The sequence below is a fragment of the Erythrolamprus reginae genome, chromosome 11 (genome assembly GCF_031021105.1).
Source record: "Erythrolamprus reginae isolate rEryReg1 chromosome 11, rEryReg1.hap1, whole genome shotgun sequence".
In the NCBI taxonomy this organism is placed as follows: Eukaryota; Metazoa; Chordata; class Lepidosauria; order Squamata; family Dipsadidae; genus Erythrolamprus; species Erythrolamprus reginae.
In genome coordinates, this window is record NC_091960.1 from 1,184,293 (window position 1) to 1,205,433 (window position 21,141).

Below are 21,141 nucleotides of genomic sequence, written 5' to 3' on the forward strand. Positions count from 1 at the left end.
TACTCTATTTTCTAAAATCTATTCTATTATCTATTCTATTCCATCCTTCTATCCTGCATTCTATTTTATTCTATTCTATGTTCTATGTTCTGTTCTAACTAGATATTAACCTAGGGCCATGGGAGCAGTATTCTAGTACTGTATTTGAGGGGCCGCTCTCACAAAGAGGAGGGCAGGGGTCAACTTATTTTCCAGAGCATCAGAAAAGCACGACAAGAAGCAACGGATGGAAACTAACCAAGGAGAGAAGCAGAACGGGGGCACAAAGTGTTGCAATCCAAGCCAAGGGTGCTCCTGAGCACTTGCAGAGTGCCGCAAAGGCGGAGACGGAGGCTTAAACTGGGTCACTTGAAAAGGGCTGGACTCCCAGAATCCCTATCCAGCAGGCTAATGAATGTGGATGGGGTGTGTGGACTCCAACTCCCAGAATCCCCAGCCAGAACGCTAATGAACTTGAAGGGGCTGAGGGACCCTGGGAGTTGGAGTCCTCCGCAGCCCTTCCGCGCCGAGCATGCGCACCTTCGACCAGGCTCGGGCTGCCATGGAGAGGCGTGGCCTCCCGCGCGCCGCCCCCCCGTCCCGCCCCCCAGGCCACGTGACCCCGCGAGCCGGAAGAGGATGGCGGCGGGCTGCGGCGCGCGGAGGTGGCGGCTGCTGTTGCCGCTGCTGCTGGCCGGGGTGGCGCTGGCTCCGGGGCCGGCCGGCGGGGCTGCGTCGGAGCCGGGCCGCTGGCACCGGATGGCCGTCGGGGTGAGTGCGGGGGCGGGGCCTGGCCAGACCTGTGGCGTCACCGGGAGGGGGAGGGGGGAAGGTCCCCCCATCCTGCACGGCGCCTGGCTGGGGAGGATGTGCCGGGTGGTCCGGGTGGGCGGCCTGAGGGGGTCCCGGGTCGCTCCCCTTCCATCCAAGATAAGGCTGGACCAGGGACAGGCAACGTCGGCTCTTCTAGGACTTGTGGACTTCAACTCCCAGAATCCCTCAGCGAATCATGCCAGCTCAGGAATCCTGGGAGTTGAAGTCCACAGGTCCTAGAAGAGCCGACTTTGTCTATTCCTGGGCTAGATGGCCTCGGGGTGCCCTCTTGTCTTTCTTCAGTGGGGAGGGGCGCTTCCTGGCGGGTGGGGAGTGGACAGCTCAGAGGACCCTTGCCCCACTTTCCATGGGGCTGCCCTGCCCCCTCCTCTTCTTTCTCCCCCCTCCAAGACCCCCAGCAACCTCCCCTAGCAACGGATTTGACAGTGGGACCACTTTCTTTTTCTTTGAATGAGGGTTTCAATGATATATGCAACATAACATCATAAGTAACCTATGTAGCATGATAGATTTGCAGTGCTGGTGCAACATGTTTATAGTGATGCAATATATATTGCTCCAAAAAATAAAGGGAACCCTCAAAGAACCCATCCTGGATCTGAATGAATGAAATATTCTCCTTGAATACTTTGTTCTGCACAAAATTGGATGTGCACAACAGCATCTGAAATTGACTGTCCATCAGTGTTGCTTCCTAAGTGGACAGTTGGATTTCACAGAAGTTTGATTGACTTAGAGTTACAGTGTTTCCTTGGCTTTCGTGGGTCGGACATTCGTGAAAAGTCTATACCAGGTTTTTTAAAAAAATATTAATTAAAAAATACTTTGCGGGTTTTTTTTCCTACACCACGTTTTTTCCCGCCCGTGACTTCGTTGCAAAATTATTGTTAATAAATAATTATGTTAATAAATATCAGGATCATTAAGTATCTTCTTCAATGGTGAGTACCAGTAATAATGGTGAGTAATAATCTAAAGGTTGTAAAGGGAATGGGAAATTGTAATTTAGGGGTTTAAAGTGTTAGGGCAGTGTTTCCCAACCTTGGCAACTTGTAGATATTTGGACTTCAACTCCAAGAATTCCCCAGCCAGTATTCGCTGTCTGGGGAATTCTGGGAGTTGAAGTCCAGATATCTTCAAGTTACCAAGATTGGGAAACACTATGTTAGGAGATGTCCTGTTTATAGCCAAAAATAATGTAATTACTTCCGCATTTCTACTTCGCGGAAATTTGACTTTCGCGGGCAGTCTTGGAACACATCCCCTGTGAAAGTCAAGGGAACACTGTATATTGTGTTGTTTAAGTGTTCCCTTTATTTTTTTGAGCAGTATATTATAATGTATATATTACGCATATATATGTATAGAGGATTATATGTTGTTAGTATGATTTATTGGGTTAGAGATGCTTTCACTCTTAATTATTGATGCGTATTTATTATTGGGGGGTGGGTGCACTAAGGGGAGCTCAGCCAATCTCATTGTATACATGTTGTATATTGATATTGAATTGAATTAATGGTGTGGAATACCCACCAAAGACCCTCCGGCCCCTCCAAAGATAGCATGGGCAGAAGAGTTGGCCTGCTCTGCAGGGGTGTCAGCCTCTTTTGCAAAGGGGACTTTGGGCTGGGTGCTTCCGAAGGGGCTTCTCCATCCCCCTCTCCACCCCATAGAGAGGAATGAATGGGCTGGACCTTCTGCAGAGGGGCTGGACGGTTTGGGCAGTCAGGAATCCCCTGGGGTGGAAGCAGCCGAGTTCAGGCGGGAGATCTCAAGCCACCGGTTGAAAAGATTCCTTTGGATGCCAATCAAATAGCAGCCATTATCAATGTTTACTCCCTATGTTTATGTATATCTAATATAGAATAGAATAGAATTTTATTGGCCAAGTGTGATTGGACACACAAGGAAGTTGCCTTGGTGCATATGTTCTCAGCGTACATAAAATAAAATATACATTTGTCAAGAATCATGTGGTACGACACAATGATTGTCATAGGGGTCAAATAAGCAATGAAGAAGCAATATTAATAAAAATCTTAGGATATACGCAACAAGTGACAGTCATACAGTCAACATGGGAGGAAATGGGTGAAAGGAATGATGAGAAAAACTAGTAGAATAGAAGTGCAGATTTAGTAGAAAGTCTGACAGTGTTGAGGGAAATATTTGTTTAGTAGAGTGGTGGCGTTCCATAAAAAAACTGTTCTTGTGTCTAGTTGTCTTGGTGTGCAGGGCTCTGTAGCGACGTTTTGAGGGTAGGAGTTGAAACAATTTGTGTCCAGGATGTGAGGGGTCAGTAAATATTTTCCCCGCCCTCTTTTTGGCTCGTGCAGTCTACAGGTCCTCAATGGAAGGCAGGTTGGCAGCAATTGCTTTTTCTGCAGTTCTAATATCTTACCCTTCTGCTTATACTCCAAGGAGGGATTTAAACTGGAGCCCTTTGGTGGAGTGACCAACTCTTTGTGCTTGCTCTTGTTTTCCAGAACCAAAATAAGTTGTTCATCTTCTCCAAAACTATGTTTAAAGGGACTTCGATTATCCTCAAATGTAAGTCCCACAAGCAGAATAATTAAATCAAAATTTGGACTGCCTGGCGGGGGGGCAGGGGGGATTACTGGATTTTTATTTTTAATTTTTTTTAAATTTTTTGACAGTTCCCCATGAATACTGCAACAATCAGGAAGGGATCCTGAACGTGACCTGGTATCTCCGCAGCTCTCGCTGCCATCATGAAGTCTACATAACTGTGAGCCCCTGGTCTCCGCAGGGCGGATTTGGGGTGCGGGGGTGGGGGAGACTGGAAATACCCCCCTAGCAGGAGGGAAGCCCCCTCCTCAACCTACAGCCAAATTGCATTGAATGATATGTATGCTTTGATTGGACTGCTGAGTTGTGGCTTTTAACTGGGGTCATTGTTTTAATTTATACTTTACTTCTTTTTATTGTTAACTGTACTTTTTTTATATTGTTGTAAGGCACCCCGAGTCCTTCAGGATTGGGTGGCACAGAAGTTGAATGAATGAATGAATGAATGAATAAATAAATAAATAAATAAATAAATAAATAATAAACCTGGGTACAACAAGCAGGAAGAGGGAGATTGTGATCCCACTGTATAGAGCGCTGGTGTGACCACATTTTGTAATACTGGGTTCAGTTCTGGACACCTGGGAATTCTGGGAGTTGAAGTCCAAATATCTTCAAGTAGCCAAGGTTGGGAAACACTGGTCTGGAGGACAGAAGGGAAAGGGGGGAGTGGACACGATTGAAACATTTAAATACGTTAAAGGGTTAAATAAGGTTCAGGAGGGAAGTGTTTTTAACAGGAAAGTGAACACAAGAACAAGGGGGCTCAATCTGAGGTTAGTTGGGGGAAAGATCAGAAGCAACTGGAGAAAATATTTGATGGAAAGAATAGTAGATGCTTGGAACAAACTCCCAGCAGACGCGGTTGGTCAATCCACAGGAACTGAATATTAAACATGCCTGGGATAAACATAGATCCACCCTAAGATAAAATATACAGGAAATAGTAGAAGGGCAGACTAGATGGACCAGGAGGTCTTTTTCTGCCGTCAATCTTCTATGTTTCTATGAATGAGGAACGGAGGGAGGGAGGAAAGAAGGAAGGAAGGAAAGAAAGAAAGAAAAGGAAGGAAGGAAAGAAGGAAGGAAGAATCCACAGGAACTGAATGTAAACATGCCTGGGATAAACATAGATCCATCCTAAGATAAAACACAGGAAATAGTAGAAGGGCAGACTAGATGGACCAGGAGGTCTTTTTCTGCCCTCAGTTTTCTATGTTGCTATCTGGACCCACTTCACAGCTGGTAGATGGTTCCAGGTGTTTTGGGTGAGTGGGCTGTTAGCACTTTGTAATTGCCCTTCTGATATTCTCTCTTTCTTTCAGGAAAACAAAGCTCTGACCTACCTGAGCAGTCCCGACATTGAGGCCAGTGTCCTTGGAGATGGGCAGTACGTCGGGAATGTCACCTCGGCGCCCTGCGGACAGTTGCACAAGGTGGGGATCCAGCGTGCAGGACTTCCAAAGGGGAGGCCCTAAAGTGATAGGACAACCAGAGTAGCCTCATGGTTGGGGGACGTCTGATAGAAGAGGCTGCAGCTCAGGGTTGGCCTGGGGGTCTCTCTTGAGTTTGGCAGACGTTTCATAACCCAGTTAGGTAATATCACCAGTGCTGGCAGGAAGGGAGGTGTTGCAAGAAGAGCGTAGGCTCCTGAGCTTGGTGGCTTTCATCCAGATGTTCAGGAGGGAAGTGTTTTTAATAGGAAAGTGACCCCAAGAACAAGGGGCCACAATCTGAGGTGACTTGGGGGAAAAGATCAGAAGCAATGTGAAAAAATATTATTTGACTAAAAGAGTCGTAGATGCTTGGAACAAACTTCCAGCAGACGTGGTTGGTCAATCCACAGTCACTGAATTGAAACATGCCTGAGATAAACATCCATCCATCCTAAGATAAAATACAGGAAATAGCGTAAGGGCAGACTAGATGGACCAGGAGGTCTTCTTCTGCCGTCAGTCTTCTATGTTTCTATGAGAGCAAACCCCACACCCTCCTAGCACTGATGCTGCTACCTAGTTGGGTCGTGAAACGTTTGCCAGAAATCCACTGGGCTCCCAAGGACTCCAGAGTGGGAAGTTCATCATTTAGTCCGCTTGAATGGTGGTGGGAGGGGGAGTATTATTTGGAGGGTCCTGACTTAATACCACCACCTCTTTTCTGTTTCAGTTGAATGTCCAGGAACTCCCGCTCCCGAAAAAGCTGAGGCCCCTCGCAAGCCGAGGTGCTGCTGGCGACCAGCAGGTGACTTAATGTTACCTTAAAACAGGGCTTCTCAATTGTTTTCTCTTACGTGAACATTTTGTGCCCCCTCAACTCTCCACCGGGACAATTGTTTGCGATATTCGGTACATTTGCATTGGAAAAACCCCGAGCGGCTTATTAGCGTGGTTGGGGTGTGACATGCTTGAGTGACGCCTTAATTTATGTGGCTTCCTGCTGTCTGCTGCCAACATTTTTAGACTCAGTAAACATCCCTGTCTTCCCTCGTCTCCCACCGTAGTCACAAGTGAAGTCAAGCGCTACATATATTTCGTCCTATTTCCTCATCTTAGCTTTCAAGGTCTAATCGCCCCAAGAGTCTTGAGACTCTTACAAAAGGTGAGGGGGGAGGCGACAGTACGAATCTCCAAGGGGAGCTGATTCTAGAGGGCCGGGGCCCCCACAGAGAAGACTCTTCCCTTAGGCCCCGCCAAGCATCATTGTCTAGTTGTAGAAGGCCGACTCTGTGGGACCTAATCGGCCATTGGGATTCGTGCAGCAGGAGGCGGTTCTGCAGGTAATCCGGTCCGATATGGGGGTCTCCCCTTCCTGACCTCCGCTTCCCCTCCTTTCTCTGCAGACCCCTGTGCGAAAGAGGGAAGCCCCCAAAGCCAAGGCAGAAGCCAAGGGGGACCAGAAGGGGAAGGGGGCCAGCCCTCCAAATCCAGAGGCCCAGAATCCCAGCGAGACCCAGGAGGTGAAGCCGCCTCTCCCGGCCAACGGACAGCCTGCAGAAGAGCCCAAGAAGAAAGTGGACGTGCCGAAGAGAACATTAGAGGTTGGGGGGGGCGTCTCCGTGGGTCTTGTTGGTGGGTGGCAGACGGGAATTCTGAGGGTGCCTCTGCTGAAGAAGGGCAAGGCTTCCTTCCGTGGTTCTTGGTTAAGATGTGAATTGAAAATACAGTCATACCTCTACCTAAGAACGCCTCTACTTGCGAACTTGTCTAGATAAGAACCGAGTGTTCAAGATTTTTTTGGTAAGTTTTCCACTTACAAACCCGAGCCTCCAAAACGGTAACCGGAAAAGGCAGGGAGAAGCCTCTGTGGGGCCTCTAGGAATCTCCTGGGAGGAAACAGGGCCGGAAAGGCAGGGAGAAGTCTCTGTGGGGCCTCTCTAGGAATCTCCTGGGAAGAAACAGGGACGGAAAAGGCAGGAAGAAGCCTCTGTGGGGCCTCTCTAGGAATCTCCTGGGAAGAAACAGGGACGGAAAAGGCAGGAAGAAGCCTCCGTGGGGCCTCTCTAGGAATCTCCTGGGAGGAAACAGGACCGGAAAGGCAGGGAGAGGCCTCCGTGGGGCATCTCTAGGAATCTCCTGGGAGGAAACAGGGCCGGAAAAGGCGGGGAGAAGCCTCCATGGGGCCTCTCTAGGAATCTCCTGGGAGGAAACAGGGCCTCCCCCCTCCCTGTGGTTTCCCCAATCACACGCATTATTTGCTTTTACATTGATTCCTATGGGAAAAATGGCTTCTTCTTGCAAACTTTTCTACTTAAGAACCTGGTCCCGGAATGAATGAAGTGTGTAAGTAGAAGCACCGCTGAAAGATGATCTATCTTGTGTTGCAAGCAGCTTCTTGCAACACAGCTGCTATAAATAAGTACATGTTTCTTTCTTTGTTTTGTCTCCGCTCTAGCCCATCACCATTGCTGAAACCTGGAAGGATGGCCCTTACGTCCTCATCCTCCGCATCACGATCCCCAACCCCACCTGGGCGCTCTCGAGTGAGTGGAGAGTCCAGTTTTGATGGAGCAAGCCAAAAACCGACCTCTTCTCATTTAAGTTGCCTTCACCCGTGGAGGGGACAGTTATGTCTTCTCCAAAAGGGACTTCAGTTATGGGAGACTGGGGGCACGTACCCTTCACTCCCAACCGTTCAGCCCCTCTGTCCAATCTTCTTTAGTCTTGGGGGGTGGGGGGGTCTTCTGCACTTTTCAGATCAAAAAAGAATTAAGGAAAGAATGCTAATAAAATATAAACTACAACTATTAGATCAAGAAGAATTAGCAAGGGAAATTAGATTAACTAAGCAAGAAGATTTTGAAAGTGCAAATAAGCCAGGAAGATGGTGGTCATATAGAATAAAAAAAAGGGGACACAATCTGAAGTTAGTTGGGGGGAGGATACAGCTGCTCCATTTTGAGGGGTGGGTATGTGTGGCCCGTCCGTATCCCGCTCAGCTGATCATGGATTCCGAGGATCGAGAGACGGATGTGGGTTGATATCCTAGACTAGTGTACTTGGCCTCCAAGTCTGATAGCAAGGACGTTGAAGAGGATGAGAAGTCAGACGCTGAAAGCCAATCAAGGCCTGTTGCACCTCCAGAGGTGCCCATGAGTGACTCAGGAGAAGAAGCCTCTTCTTGATGCCAGAGTGCGCAGAGGTATTAGCAAACAGGAATGGCTGAACAGGAGAAGATCTACGCGTGGATAGCTCTATAGAACACTTGGCCATGGCTTTGGGGTATTTAAGAGTAAGTCTCGTGACAAGTGATTGAGGAGGTCAACACTTGAATACGTGAGTCGTGTTAATTAGAGAATGCATCAAAGAAAACTATTTTGGGAGTTTTTGGCTTTCCGCCCGAGACTAATTAACAGCCACTACAGCAATGGACTGATTTCTGGGGTTTGCTGATATATTTTATACAGTTAACCTTTCTGCTAGTAAATGATTTGAAATTCTATGCTTAAAACTTGTCAACTCCCTGTGTGTGGACCTCTTTCTTTTGGGGGCTCATCATCGGGGCAGAAGAGCCACCAGTTTAGCAGCCGAGGAAGGTTGGGTTGGAGTTCCACCACAGGTGTTTCGCCACCTGCTGCTTCTCCAAGAAGTTGCTGTTTTTTTCTGCAGACATTTTCACCAATGTCTTTTTCTCCGTTCTGATTCGTAGTTGAAGTCCAGATGAAACATCCTGAGTACATCTACATCTCGGCCTCGGAGTGGCCCCTCAAGGTGGTAAGTTGGAAACCCCACTTTATGGCTTGGGAGAGCAGAAGGCATCGTGACCTGCTCCTCCAACACATCTGAAGTCCACCCAACTGCTGCCTGGGGAATTGTGGAAGTCCCCCAATTAAACGTTGCCTCCCAGAATTCCCCAGTGAGCCACACGACATTGAAGGGCCACCCATCTTAAAGTAGCCAACTTTGGGGAGCTCTGTTAAGTGTTAAGTAGTGTGCAGAGTAACCCTTGAGTTACCACAAATATCCAGCTAACAGCCCAGAGATACAAGTAGTAATTCAGATAACCAGATACGTTAAGTGTATAAATATTACTTACTTTGACAAATAGCTTAAGTCAAGAACAATCCTAGTCATACACAATTACGTCACTCAATACTCACAATACATACACAATATTATGAGCCTCTCTCAACACATGAAAGAATAATATAAGCCTTACTTACAAAATGCATTAAAACATCATTTGAACACAGTATAGTCACACAGACAAACCAGCAATAGCAGAGAGTAATCAGAGAGAGTCGCCTCTGGCTCCCTCTTGTGGCTAACTGCAACACTAACTCTTAAAGCAATAGTGTTTTAATACATTTAAACATACATAGTTTGTTTATATATTGCCAAACCCAACTAGTTATGTTCAAAGTGCTAACAAGCTCTATTCTGGAGTCGGGCTTGGCCCATAGTCGAGGGACTTAGGGGGGCCCCTCCTGGCCCTTCCTTCCTTCGTCCCCCAACTTTTGCTGGACTTTCTAATGCCTGCGCCCTTCATCCGTGGTGTGGTTCCTCTCCCTCAACAGTTCTACATGGTGATGTGCATCGTTTACGTGCTCTACGGCGTGTTGTGGCTGATCCTCCTGGCCTGCTACTGGCGGGACATCCTGCGCATCCAGTTCTGGATCGGCGGCGTCATCCTGCTGGGCATGTTGGAGAAAGCCGTCTTCTACGCCGAGTTCCAGAGCCTTCAAAGCGAGGGCGAATCAGGTGGGTAGAGACCCTCCTCGCCCTTCCCCTCTGCGGTGCTTTCCACATTTCTAAATACTCAGCATATCATATGGTTCTTGGGCTTTAGTTAATTTTTTAATGTCGGTTTAGTGCTAATTAAAAGAATTCCGATAGGAATACAGCTGCTTTGCCTCTTTAGCTTAAGTTCCAAAGGGGAAAAAAAGATTTATTTTATTTATGTAATTGGATTTGTATGCCGCCCCTCTCGGAGGACTCGGGGCGGCTCCCAGCATATGCAAAAACAGAACAATAATATCAATCCAATTAATACTACATTAAACGCAACCATTAAATCCAATTAAAAGAAAGCAAAACCTATCAAACCATATCAGCTCTTTAGCCAAGTTTTCCTCTAAGGACGCTAGCCAGGTTAATATCTGGTAAGCAGATTCTTTTCCCTATTTTTCTACCCAAAAACTAAGAGGTGTGTCTGAAATATACGTTACGTGTGTCATATCGTCCATGTGGTTACATGCATAATTATATGTATTGATTTTGCCATGCTTGTGTAGTGTGTGTTGGAGGTGGACACACAAGGGAATTCCGTTGGGATCTAGGCCGATCCTAAAGTTATTCTCCACCTCTCTGCTCCCTTCTGCAGTGCAAGGCGCGGTCATCTTCGGCGAGGTGCTGTGTGCCGTGAAGCGGATGTTGGCCCGGGTGCTGGTCATCATCGCCAGCCTGGGATACGGCATTGTCAAGTGAGAGCGGGCGGAGGGCGCAGGGGAGGGGGGCCTGGAGCGGAAAAGCCAGCCAGCCAGGCGACGTCTCTTTGCTGGGAGTGCGCTGGCGATGGGGAGCCCTTCACCGCTAGGGTGGGACTAGAACTCACCCTCTCCTGGTGATTGGGCCAAAGTCACCTGGTTTTCATGCCTACAGTGGAGCTAGAACTCGCCTTTTGCCCTAAGGCCGAACCACAATAATGCCGCCACCCCCTCCCAAAGCTGGACAAACACACACACACCCATTTGTGACGCTGCCCTGGGCTGTCTTCTTGCAGGCCGCGGCTGGGGGCCCTCCTCAACCGCGTGGTTGGCGTGGGGCTGATGTACCTGGTCTTCTCCATCATCGAAGGGGTGCTGCGGGTGAAATCGGTAAGGGGGGAAGGGGGGCTTGGGGAGGGGGGCGTAGAGCCATGCAGCGGGGCGGGCTGGGGTCTGCTCGGCCAGCCTCTGATTGTTGCCCCCCCGCCTCACCCCCACCCCAGGAACAAGCTAGCATGGTCAGCTTGACCTGCCAGATATTGCTCGCTTTTGTGGACTCCTGCATCGTCTGGTGGATATCCTTTGCCCGAAACTTTGGCCACGCCGCTCCCCCAGGGCGTCCAGGGAATTGGGGTGGGGAGGCAGAGGAATCTGACTTCGCAAACAGAATTAGCCCCTCACCCCCCAAAATAAAAAAAAAATTAGGCTTCTTGGTCAGTAAAAGGATCCTAAATGAGAGAACGTACGGACTTTCCCACTTAACGACTGGGTTTTCAATTTGGCACTCATTTCATCCCCCCCCCCTCCCTTGTTAAAAAAATGAATCTCTTCCTAATTTGGGGATAGTGGAAGGTCACGAATTTGGGGCTGTTCCAAATGCCCCTTCCCCAGTTTGAAAATTGGCCTTTTCCCAAATGGTCACGCTGGACAGGCGGTCCTCAATTTATGATGGTTTATTTTAACAACCCAGTTTTGAATTTTTTGACAGTGCAGATGAGTTGGGGGGGGCACAGTCATGTGACACACACGCACCACTGTTGTGTACTCGGCAACTGGCCTCACTTTATGTCCTTTTGCCACATCCCACAAGGGTCACCTGGCTACCTTTTACGACATTTTTTGCCCAAAACCAGCATATTTTACAGGTTTTCGGCCAAAACAGCTCATTGTGTTCACTTTACAGCAGTGTTTCCCAACCTTGACCACTTGAAGATATCTGGACATTCGCTGGCTGGGGAATTCTGGGAGTTGAAGTCCAGATATCTTCAAGTTGCCAAGGTTGGGAAACACTGCTTTACAGCATCCTAAAAGTTGTTAAAAGTGGGTCGGTTGTGGGAATGGCCTGATATTATGGCCACCGTGGTCATAAGCCGAGGACTAACTGTAAGCGGGCCCAGATCTCCTCTATGGGTTCGAAAGCCGCTCTCCTCTCTTCCTTCCCTCAGTCTTCAGATCCTTTCCCCGTAGCCCAGTGGTTCTCAACCTGGGGGTCGGGACCCCTTTGGGGGTCGAACGGCCGTTTCACAGGGGTCACCTAAGACTACGGGGGAAAAGACAAATTTCCCATGGTGGTTAGGAACTAAGGCTTCCATTCTGGCGCCTTGGAACATATATTTACAATTTATTTATTTATTCATTCATTCAATTTTTATGCCACCCTTCTCCTTAGATTCAGGGCAGCTTACAACATGTTCGCAATAGCACTTCTTAACAGAGCCACCATATTTCCCCCCACAATCCGGGTCCTCATTTCACCCACCTCGGTAAAATGACCCAAATCCGGTGATGAGATTTGAACCACTGACCTGCAGATCTAGCAGTCAGCTTCAGTGGCCTGCAGTATTGCACTCTACCTGCTGTGCCACCCCAGCTCAATCCGACCAATCAGGTGTTTCCAGTGGGAGTGTCCCTCTGTCCTTCCTGCCAATCAGCTTCGAGCTCTGTTGGGAGAATCGGCGCTCGACTTATGGCTGGGGCTCACCACAACATGAGGAAGTGTATTAATAATTCGAAAGGTTGAGAACCACTGCCGTAGCCCATCCCTACTCGCCCTCGTAGACCAGTCGACCCCCAACCTGTGTTTGGAGCGCCCCCTGTCGGCCTTCTCCCCTTGTTTCTTCCTCTCCCTCACTTTTTCCCCCCCTCTCTCCTCCCCTCTCTCCTTCTCTCCTTTCTCTTCAGGCTCAGGATGACCTGGTGCTGTTAGCAGCCATTCCCCTCGCTCTGCTTGACTCTGCTCTCTGCTGGTGGATATCCTCGGTGGTCTGGGCCTGCTGGGTGGGGGGGTCAGGCAGGGGGGCTCTGGGTCCTGCCGCTGCCTCCTCCTCCTGCCCCCTTCCCTCCTCCCAAAACAGCCGGTCAACCTGTGGGCTTTGGCAAGGGGTTGGTTTTCTCAGGAATCCTGGGAGTTGAGGTCCATAGGTCATAAAGGGACTATAATCCTGCAGCCCCCTACTGTAGGAGGTTGGGGGGGGGCAACAGGGGAGCTTGTTCATGTCCAGTTTTAGGGTGCAAAACCTACCCCGATGAGCCCAACGCCAGTTTGGGCTTTGACCACCCAGCTACCAAACTCTCCTCCCTGGAGGGACACCTGGGCTCCTCTCCTCTTGACGGGGGTCCCATCCCTGCCTCCCCCCCCTCCTGGCCACGCTGTTCTCCTTGACCCCCGGCACATCCTCATCAACCTGGTGCAGACCATGAAGCTGCTGAAGGTGCGGAGGAACCTGGTGAAGCTCTCGCTCTTCCGCCACTTCACCAACACCCTCATCTTCGCCGTCATAGGTGAGACAAAGGCTGGGGGGGGGGGCTTTGCGGCTGGGGGGGCAGAGTGGCTTCTCGTTGTTGCTCAAGTTGGAGAGGAAGGTCCTTGTTGGGGCCAGGGCTTGCTTTAAACAGCCGGTTTAGCCTAGTGGTTAAGGCATTAGGGAAGGAGGGAGGGAGAAAGAAAGAAAGAAAGAAAGAAAGAAAGAAAGAAAGAAAGAAAGAAAGAAAGAAAGAAAGAAAAAGACAGACAAGGGGAAAGGAAAATAAAGGAAAGGGGAGGGAGGGAGGAAGGAACAAAGGGAGGAAGGGAGCTGGGATGGTGGTTAGCATTGCAGGCTCCTTCAGGCTCCTTATTTATTAGATTACAAATCTAATACATAATAATAATAGCTGCCAGCTGTAGTTCAGCAGTTCAAATCTCACAAGGCTCCAGGTTGACTCAGCCTTCCGTCCTTCCTTGGTGGGTCAAGTGAGGACCCAGATTGTTGGGGGAAAGAGGCTGACTCTGTAAACTGCTTAGAGAGGGTTGTAAAAGCACTATGAAGTCTAAATGCTATTGCTATTACTAGAAAGAAAGAAAGAAAGAAAGAAAGAAAGAAAGAAAGAAAGAAAGAAAGAAAGAAAGAAAGAAAGAAAGAAAGACAAGGGGAATAAAGGAAATGGGGAGGGAGGAAGGAAGGAAGGGAACTTGGATGGCGGAGTGGTTAGAGTACAGCCCTGCAGGCTCCTTTAGCTAACTACCAGCTGTAGTTCAGCAGTTCAAATCTCACCACCAGCTCCAGGTTGACTCAGCCTTCCGTCCTTCCAAGGTGGGTCAAAGGAGGACCCAGATTTTTGGGGGTGAGAGGCTGATTCTGCAAACCCCTCAGAGGGGGCTGAAAAAGCACTGTGAAGCGGTATATAAGTCTCAGGGCTATTGCTATTGCTTTTTGTTAAAATATAATACAGGCAAGATGCCAATGATTAATCAATGGGGAAGAGGAAGGTCCCACTGCGAAAGGCAGGGGGAATAAGTGGGGATGAACTCGCAGGAAAAACATCGGGTTTTGCTTCGTTCGTTATTCCAACTCAGCAGCCACATGTGGATAAGATCGCGATCGTGATGCCCTGAAGAAGCTCTCAGCTTTAAAATTAAATTTTTTTGGGGAGGGGAGCTCTGCACTCACCACTCAGGTTTCCGCAGAGCCCTGCTGCCTTATATCTGCTGAGATTTATTTTTTTAAAAACTCCAACCTTTAATAGAAGAATCAGATAGGCTGGGAGCAAGACGTCCGGAGCAGGATATGAAATCCATCGGTTAAATTTTAATTTCAAAGATTTGCACAACGCATATTTTGTTGTCTCTTTTCTGCAGCATCCCTGATCTTCATCGTCTGGACCACGAAGACCTTCCATCTCGCCACCTGCCAATCTGTGAGTAAGCAGCCCTGGCTCCCTGCCTCCTCCTCCTCCTCTTCTTTTTTTATATTTTGTTTTATGTTTGGTATGAATGTGTTGTTTGGTTTTTTAAATATGATAGGGTTTTATATGCTTTTTTAATATTAGATTTGTTCTACTATAATATTGTTTTTATTATTGTTGTGAGCCGCCCCGAGTCTTGGGAGAGGGACGGCATACAAATCTAATAAATAATAATAATAATAATAATAATAATAATAATAATAATTGTTATTGTTGTTGTTATTATTATTATTATTATTATTGGTCATGACCTATAAAGCCCTTCATGGCACCGGACCAGAATATCTCTGGAACCGCCTTCTGCCGCACGAATCCCAGCGACCAGTTAGGTCCCACAGAGTTGGCCTTCTCCGGGTCCCGTCAACTAAACAATGTCGTTTGGCGGGGCCCAGGGGAAGAGCCTTCTCTGTGGCGGCCCCGACCCTTTGGAACCAACTCCCCCCAGATATCAGAGTTGCCCCCACCCTCCTAGCCTTTCGTAAGCTCCTTAAAACCCACCTCTGTCGTCAGGCATGGGGGAATTGAGACTTTCCCTCCCCCTAGGCTTATAAAATTTATGTATGGTATGCTAGTATGTACGATTGGTTTCTAAATTGGGGTTTTTTAAATTAACATAAATATTAGATTTGTTTACATTGTATTATTATTGCTGTGAGCCGCCCCGAGTCTGTGGAGAGGGACGGCATACAAATCTGATTAATAAAAAATAAATAAATAAATAAATATTATTATTATTATTTTAGACCCACAATTTAAAAAAAAAAAAATAACAGGTTAACCCTTGCACCACTGATATTTTCTTCCTCCAAGAATAATGCAAGTTTTGGTCACCGCAAAAAAAAAAGGTGTTGACACTTTGGGGAAAAAAATGCAAAGAAAAACAACTAAGATGATAACAATGATAATGATAATAATAATAATAATAATAATAATAATAATTTATTAGATTTGTATGCCGTCCCTCTCCGAGGACTCAAAGGCTTGCAGAGCAAAACACAAGAAGAACAGCTGCAGGTTTTGGGGTCTGGATAGAGAAAATTAGAATTAGGGGTGACAGGGTGGCAGGATTCCAGTACTTGAGGGGCTTTCCCCAAAGAGGAGGGGGTCAAATTATTCTCCAAAACTCCAAAGGAGGAGAAATAAGGGATGGAATTTAATCCAGGAGAGACGCAACCTGGAATTATGGAGAAGCTTCCTAACAGTGAGGGCAATTAGCTGGTGGAACAGCTTGCCACCAGAAGATGAATTTGCTTCATCACTGGAGGTTTTTAAGATGATTCTAGAAAGTCATTTATCTGAAATAGTATGGGTTCTCCTCTGCTTGAGTAGGAGGCTGGACTAGAAGATCTCTAGGGTCCCTTCCGACTTCTATCCTATCCCATTTTTTCTTCTGTTTTCTCATCTCACTTCTTTTCTGTTCTCTTCTCTATTTTCTTCTCTCTTCTCTTTTATTCTTTATTTTCTTCTCTTCTTGTCCATTCCCTCCTATTCTTTCTCTTTTCTCTTCTTTCTCTCTTCTATTCTTTTTCTATATAGAAGCATAGAAACACAGAAGACTGACGGCAGAAAAAGACCTCCTGGTCCACCTAATCTGCCCTTATACTATTCTCTGTATTTTATCTTAGGATGGATATATGTTTATCCCAGGCATGTTTAAATTCAGTTCCTGTGGATTTATCTACCATGTCTGCTGGAAGTTTGTTCCAAGGATCTACTACTCTTTCAGTGAAATAATATTTTCTCACGTTGCTTCTGATCTTTTCCCCAACTCACCTCAGATTGTGTCCCTTGTTCTTGTGTTCACTTTCCTATTAAAAACACTTCCCTCCTGAACCCAGGGCACGACACGCACAACGACCCTTCCTGTCTCTTCTCCTCTAGGACTGGCGGGAACTCTGGATCGACGACGCTTTCTGGAGGTTCCTCTTCTCCATCATCCTGCTGGTGATCATGTTCCTCTGGAGACCCTCCGCCAACAATCAAAGGTGTCGGAACTCGAACTCAGGACGGCTCCGTCTCTCTCTCTCTCTATCCCTTTCCCACCGGGCTTCTGTGTTTTCATTCTCCCCACCTAGAGGGGAGATAGAGCCTCTCCTTCGAGCAAGGGGTCTCCCGCGGGTGAGCCCCCAGCCCCATCTCACGCCTTCCCCTCCTTTCCTGGCCCCCTCCCCACAGATACGCCTTCATGCCTCTGGTGGACGAGGGCAGCGAGCAGGAGGAAGAGGAAGATGAACAGGTGGTCAACGAAGTTTTCGGTAAGGCTCGGCCGTTGGTCTCTTCCATCCTAGGACCCCCTTGCATGCTCATGCATTCCAGCCAATTTCTTGCAATAATAATAATTATTATTATTATTATTATTTATTTATTTACTTATTTACTTATTTATTTACTTACTTATTTATTGGATTTGTTTGCCGCCCCTATTATTAATAATAGTAATAATAATAATAGTAATAGTATATTAGATTTGTATGCCGCCCCTCTTCACAATCCCCTTGTGGGAGATGTTTTCAGCCAAGGAAAAATATTGCCCACCTGAGCTGGTTCTAGATTGAGCTGCTGGTGTTTTGGATCTGGACATGGGGGGGGGGGTGTTGGCCCCCCCACCCCTTTTCTCTCTCTATTTTGTCATTGCTGTCAGAAATAAGTGTATTTCTTGGAGCAGCATTACAACGTAAGAAAATGGTCTGTAACCATAGGAAAGGCTGATGTAAGCCATAACCAGTATGTAATCATGGGTTGGCTAATAGTGCTGCAACCTGATTGGCTGTAACCTATATATAAGGAGTCACAGCCTTGCATGGGAATGGTTTGAGTCAGTGGTTTCTGCAGGGTGGTTGGCGGTGTAGTGCTTCGTGATTTGTGGGTGGTTGCAGTGGTGGGTGTAATAGTCGTCTATGATAGTTTCTTTAGAGGAACATTTTGCTAAGAAGAAAAGTGAAATTATTTCTACAAGAAAGCCTGCTTCAAAGACTTCAACTAGGCAGAGGGGCTTGTTGGTGGGGTTCCCTGCCCCTTGCGCCAAACTCTCCCCCAACAATTCCCTTCCTTCTCTTTGGCCCAGGGATGAAGATGAGAGGTGGGAAACCGGAGATCAACGGGATCCTAAAAGGCAGCCGAGTGGTAAGAAGTTTGGATGGAGTTTCTTTTCTCTTCTTCTTCTTTCTCCTCCTCCTCTTTCTCTTCTCCCTCCTTTTCTTCCTCTCTCTCTTCTCTTTTTTCTTCTTCTTCCTTTTCTTCCTCCTCCATCTCGGGCTTAATTCCTTCCCCCTTGTTGTCTTCCAGAATCAGGATGAAGACTTGAAATGGGTTGAAGAGAACATCCCCTCTTCCATGGCTGATGTGTAAGTCTTGTTTCTTTGCTCGCTTAAGGTATTTCCCCCTGCGTTTGGGTCATTGGGCTCCGGTCTGTTGTAGGGTTGTAGTAAAGCAGTGGTGCCAAATCTTTTTGGCTTCAATTCCTGCATTTTAGTCACAAAGCTTAGAAGAAACGCAAGGGAGTCTTTTCTTGGGTTTATGGGAACCCCGGCAAGATAAAATTAGATCCATGCCATAAACTTAAGAATTCCTAGAATTTTATTAGCTGCCATCTCCGAGTCGTCTCTCCGTGTTTGTAACCTTCTCTCTCTTTTCTCTCCCAGCATGTTACCACCACTGCTGGACTCCGATGAGGTAAACCAGCCGTTCTTTCATCTTTTGTGATCCCCTTATATAGAGTGCTGATGAGACCCCATTTGGAATAATACTGTGTCCAGTTCTGGAGACCTCACCTACAAAAAGATATTGACAAAATTGAACGGGTCCAAAGACGAGCTACAAGAATGGTGGAAGGTCTTAAGCATAAAACGTATCAGGAAAGACTTCATGAACTCAATCTGTAGAGTCTGGAGGACAGAAGGAAAAGGGGGGGACATGATCGAAACATTTAAATATGTTAAAGGGTTAAATAAGGTCCAGGAGGGAAGTGTTTTTAATAGGAAAGTGAACACAAGAACAAGGGGACACAATCTGAGGATAGTTGGGGAAAAGATCAAAAACAACATGATAAAATATTTGCCTGAAAGAGAAGTAGGTGCTTGGAACAAACTTCCAGCAGACGTGGTTGGTTAAAGCTGGGAATATCATTAGCACCTGGTTAAGTATGGAAAGAAACTTACTCTGAGCAAGATAGAGCAAAGAAAAAAAAACCCTGCAAAGACTTAGGGCTTGGAAAACATTCTTCGCAGAGAGAAACAATGAAAGAACCTGCAAGGGAAGAAGAGCTGGGAAGATGGTTAGCAGCTGGTTAGGGCTGGAAAAAAAGCTACATTCAGAGTATAAGAATCACCTAAATTATCAGCCTCTTTTAGGGAGGAAAAAGGTGCATCTTATACTCTGAAAAATACGGTAGTTATTTGTTCAGTTTCTGTAGCTCCTCCTCCTCAATCAGTGACTGCTTCACTAGAAGGCCAGTTGGGGGATTCTGGGAGTGGAAGTCCACCCGTTTCAAAACAGCCGTGCTTTGAGAATCCTGGTTTTAAAGCTTGAAGGAAGGGGATCGAAAGAAGGCGGAAGGGCACAGATGATTCTTGGGATCAAGGCGAAATTCGGGTTTGACCCATCCAACTAAAAAGCATTTAGAAATCCCTAATTATTTCTCTTTCTTTGCACCTTAGGAAATAGTGACCACAAAGTTTGAAATGTCCAAGATGGAATGAAATTGGCGTCCCGGCCAGCTGCTTCGACCACGCTCACTGACGGGTTTTGTACAAAGGAGGCATTCGAGGAGAAGCACATTCCTCTTTCCTTCCTTTTTTTCTTTCTTTCTTCCTTTTTTTTCCCCAGGTGTTTTTTTTTAAAATATATGTATATGGTTTTTACCCATATATGTATATATATACATGAGCGTGCACACAAAAAAACTCCACCACCCCCCAACACCTATACATATATATATATATATATATTTGTAAATGGTTATAAAAGAATTATTTTATTACTTTCTGCATTTCTAATCCTGGAGTTTTGGCCGGACAAGGACTCTTGACCCACCTCCTGCTGGAGAGGAGGAGGATGGAGAAGAGTGGAATCCCCCCCCCGCCCCCCAGCCTGGCTTTCAAAATATTTTTTTTCCTGCAGTCGGGTGAACATCTTGTGTTTGTTCCTGCTCATAGGCAGCTTCCTCGCGTGAAGGGTTGGGTTGGGTCCGAGTGCGAACCCAGACAGAAGAGAGCCCCCTCCAACTGCTGAGTCGCAACTCAAGGCTCTCTGCAACAGAACTCGGACGCTGGCCACGAAAGAACCGTGGTCTTTGCCCTAGTTGCCTGCACGATGGTAGGAAGGAAAGAGGGAGAGAGGATTTTTTGCCTTGGGGGGAGAAGGATAAAATGCCTGTGGTCCGTTCGGAGGGTTTGCAAAGGCCTGCGTTTGACTTGGGCGGAACCGGTCAGCAAGAAAAGACCCTGACAACCCCTGGATTAGACAGGTGTGAGGCTGTGTTTGGGCCAAGGTGAACATCTGACTCCAGATTTGACAACATTGAGCCCCGGAAACGTTCTCGAGTGGGGACCAAAAGCAGGTTCGGCGCCAGAGCTACCACCGCATTAAAAGTTCCCGCGTGGGTGGTTAGCGGTCAGTATTCACCGGCTGGATTGCGACTCCTTTGCCGTAGCTGCGTCGGCCTTCAACATGGCAAGGTTGCCCCTGTGGAGACCCGAAAACCCGATTGATTTAACTCACCCTGCACTGCAGATTCATCCTTGCTTTTTGGGGCCACGCTTGACGGAGGAGGCCGGTTTTTCTTTTCGTACCACATCCAAAGCATCTTCTGAAATCCTCGGCTCCAGCCCCTTCTTGCCTCCCGAGAGATTCGGGGCCCAAAGAGACAAAGCTGCCTGCTCGCCTTCGCCCTTCCCCAAAAACCGCCTTCTGATTTCGCCCCCTTTCCAATTTCTCTTCCCTGCGGTGATCCTCTGGGGAAGCACCCGATCCCTTTCTTCCCCCCACCCCCTCCACCAGGGATCCAATCTGAATAACGGGTGGGCTGGGGAGATTACTTATTAATTTATTTTGAAATTGTGAATATGTCTCTGGAGAAAGAAAGCCATGCGTTTAATGCAGTAATATTTTTAAAATAAACCACTATCCCACTAGTCTGTCTATGCGTCTTTTATTTCTTTCTGCTGAGTCTTCCCTGGGAATTCATTAAGCGCATGAATCGTGTGGGGAACTATGGCCCCTTTAAGACCTGTGGACTTCAACTCCCAGAATTCCTGAGCCAGCATGGAATTCTGGGAGTTGAAGTCCACAGGTCTTAAAAGGGCCCATAGTTCCCCAGCCCTGCGTTAAATGAACCTTTAGACTAAATTTTTATCATGCACTTTGCTAGAAAGTCAAGTGGACCAGAATATGAGCAGCTGGAGAATGTGATTCCAGCGGTGGATAAATACATATTCCAGATTGTTTCTTCTATCCTTTTTGCCACCATATATTTTGGACATATAAAGGCACGGTAGTTAGTTTCCATAATAAATTGTTTCTCAAACTTGGCATCTTTTAAGATGTGTGGACTGCAACTCCCATCATTCCCTAGACAATACGGTAATGAACTT

At 47.2% G+C, this 21,141-nt stretch overlaps 1 protein-coding gene across 2 annotated transcripts; it reads left to right on the plus strand.

The window, feature by feature from the left end:
* Positions 1 to 605: 605 nt before the first annotated feature.
* On the plus strand, positions 606 to 20,682 carry LOC139174416 (transmembrane protein 87A-like). 2 transcript variants are annotated; one of them, XM_070764761.1, is made up of 20 exons: positions 606 to 750; positions 3,303 to 3,366; positions 3,474 to 3,565; positions 4,731 to 4,841; positions 5,572 to 5,646; positions 6,245 to 6,442; positions 7,297 to 7,384; positions 8,551 to 8,615; positions 9,419 to 9,602; positions 10,225 to 10,324; positions 10,624 to 10,717; positions 10,831 to 10,902; positions 13,000 to 13,108; positions 14,445 to 14,503; positions 16,433 to 16,536; positions 16,727 to 16,806; positions 17,616 to 17,674; positions 17,837 to 17,895; positions 18,193 to 18,223; positions 19,207 to 20,682. In XM_070764761.1, exons 1-20 carry the CDS (start codon positions 619 to 621, stop codon positions 19,246 to 19,248), a joined length of 1,818 nt encoding a protein of 605 aa, XP_070620862.1. In that variant the 5' UTR covers positions 606 to 618; the 3' UTR covers positions 19,249 to 20,682. The 2 variants fall into 2 exon arrangements, with proteins under 2 accessions (XP_070620862.1, XP_070620863.1); XM_070764762.1 differs by lacking the exon at positions 10,831 to 10,902 and adding an exon at positions 12,509 to 12,577 and having other exon boundaries at positions 612 to 750.
* The last annotated feature ends 459 nt before the right edge of the window (positions 20,683 to 21,141 follow it).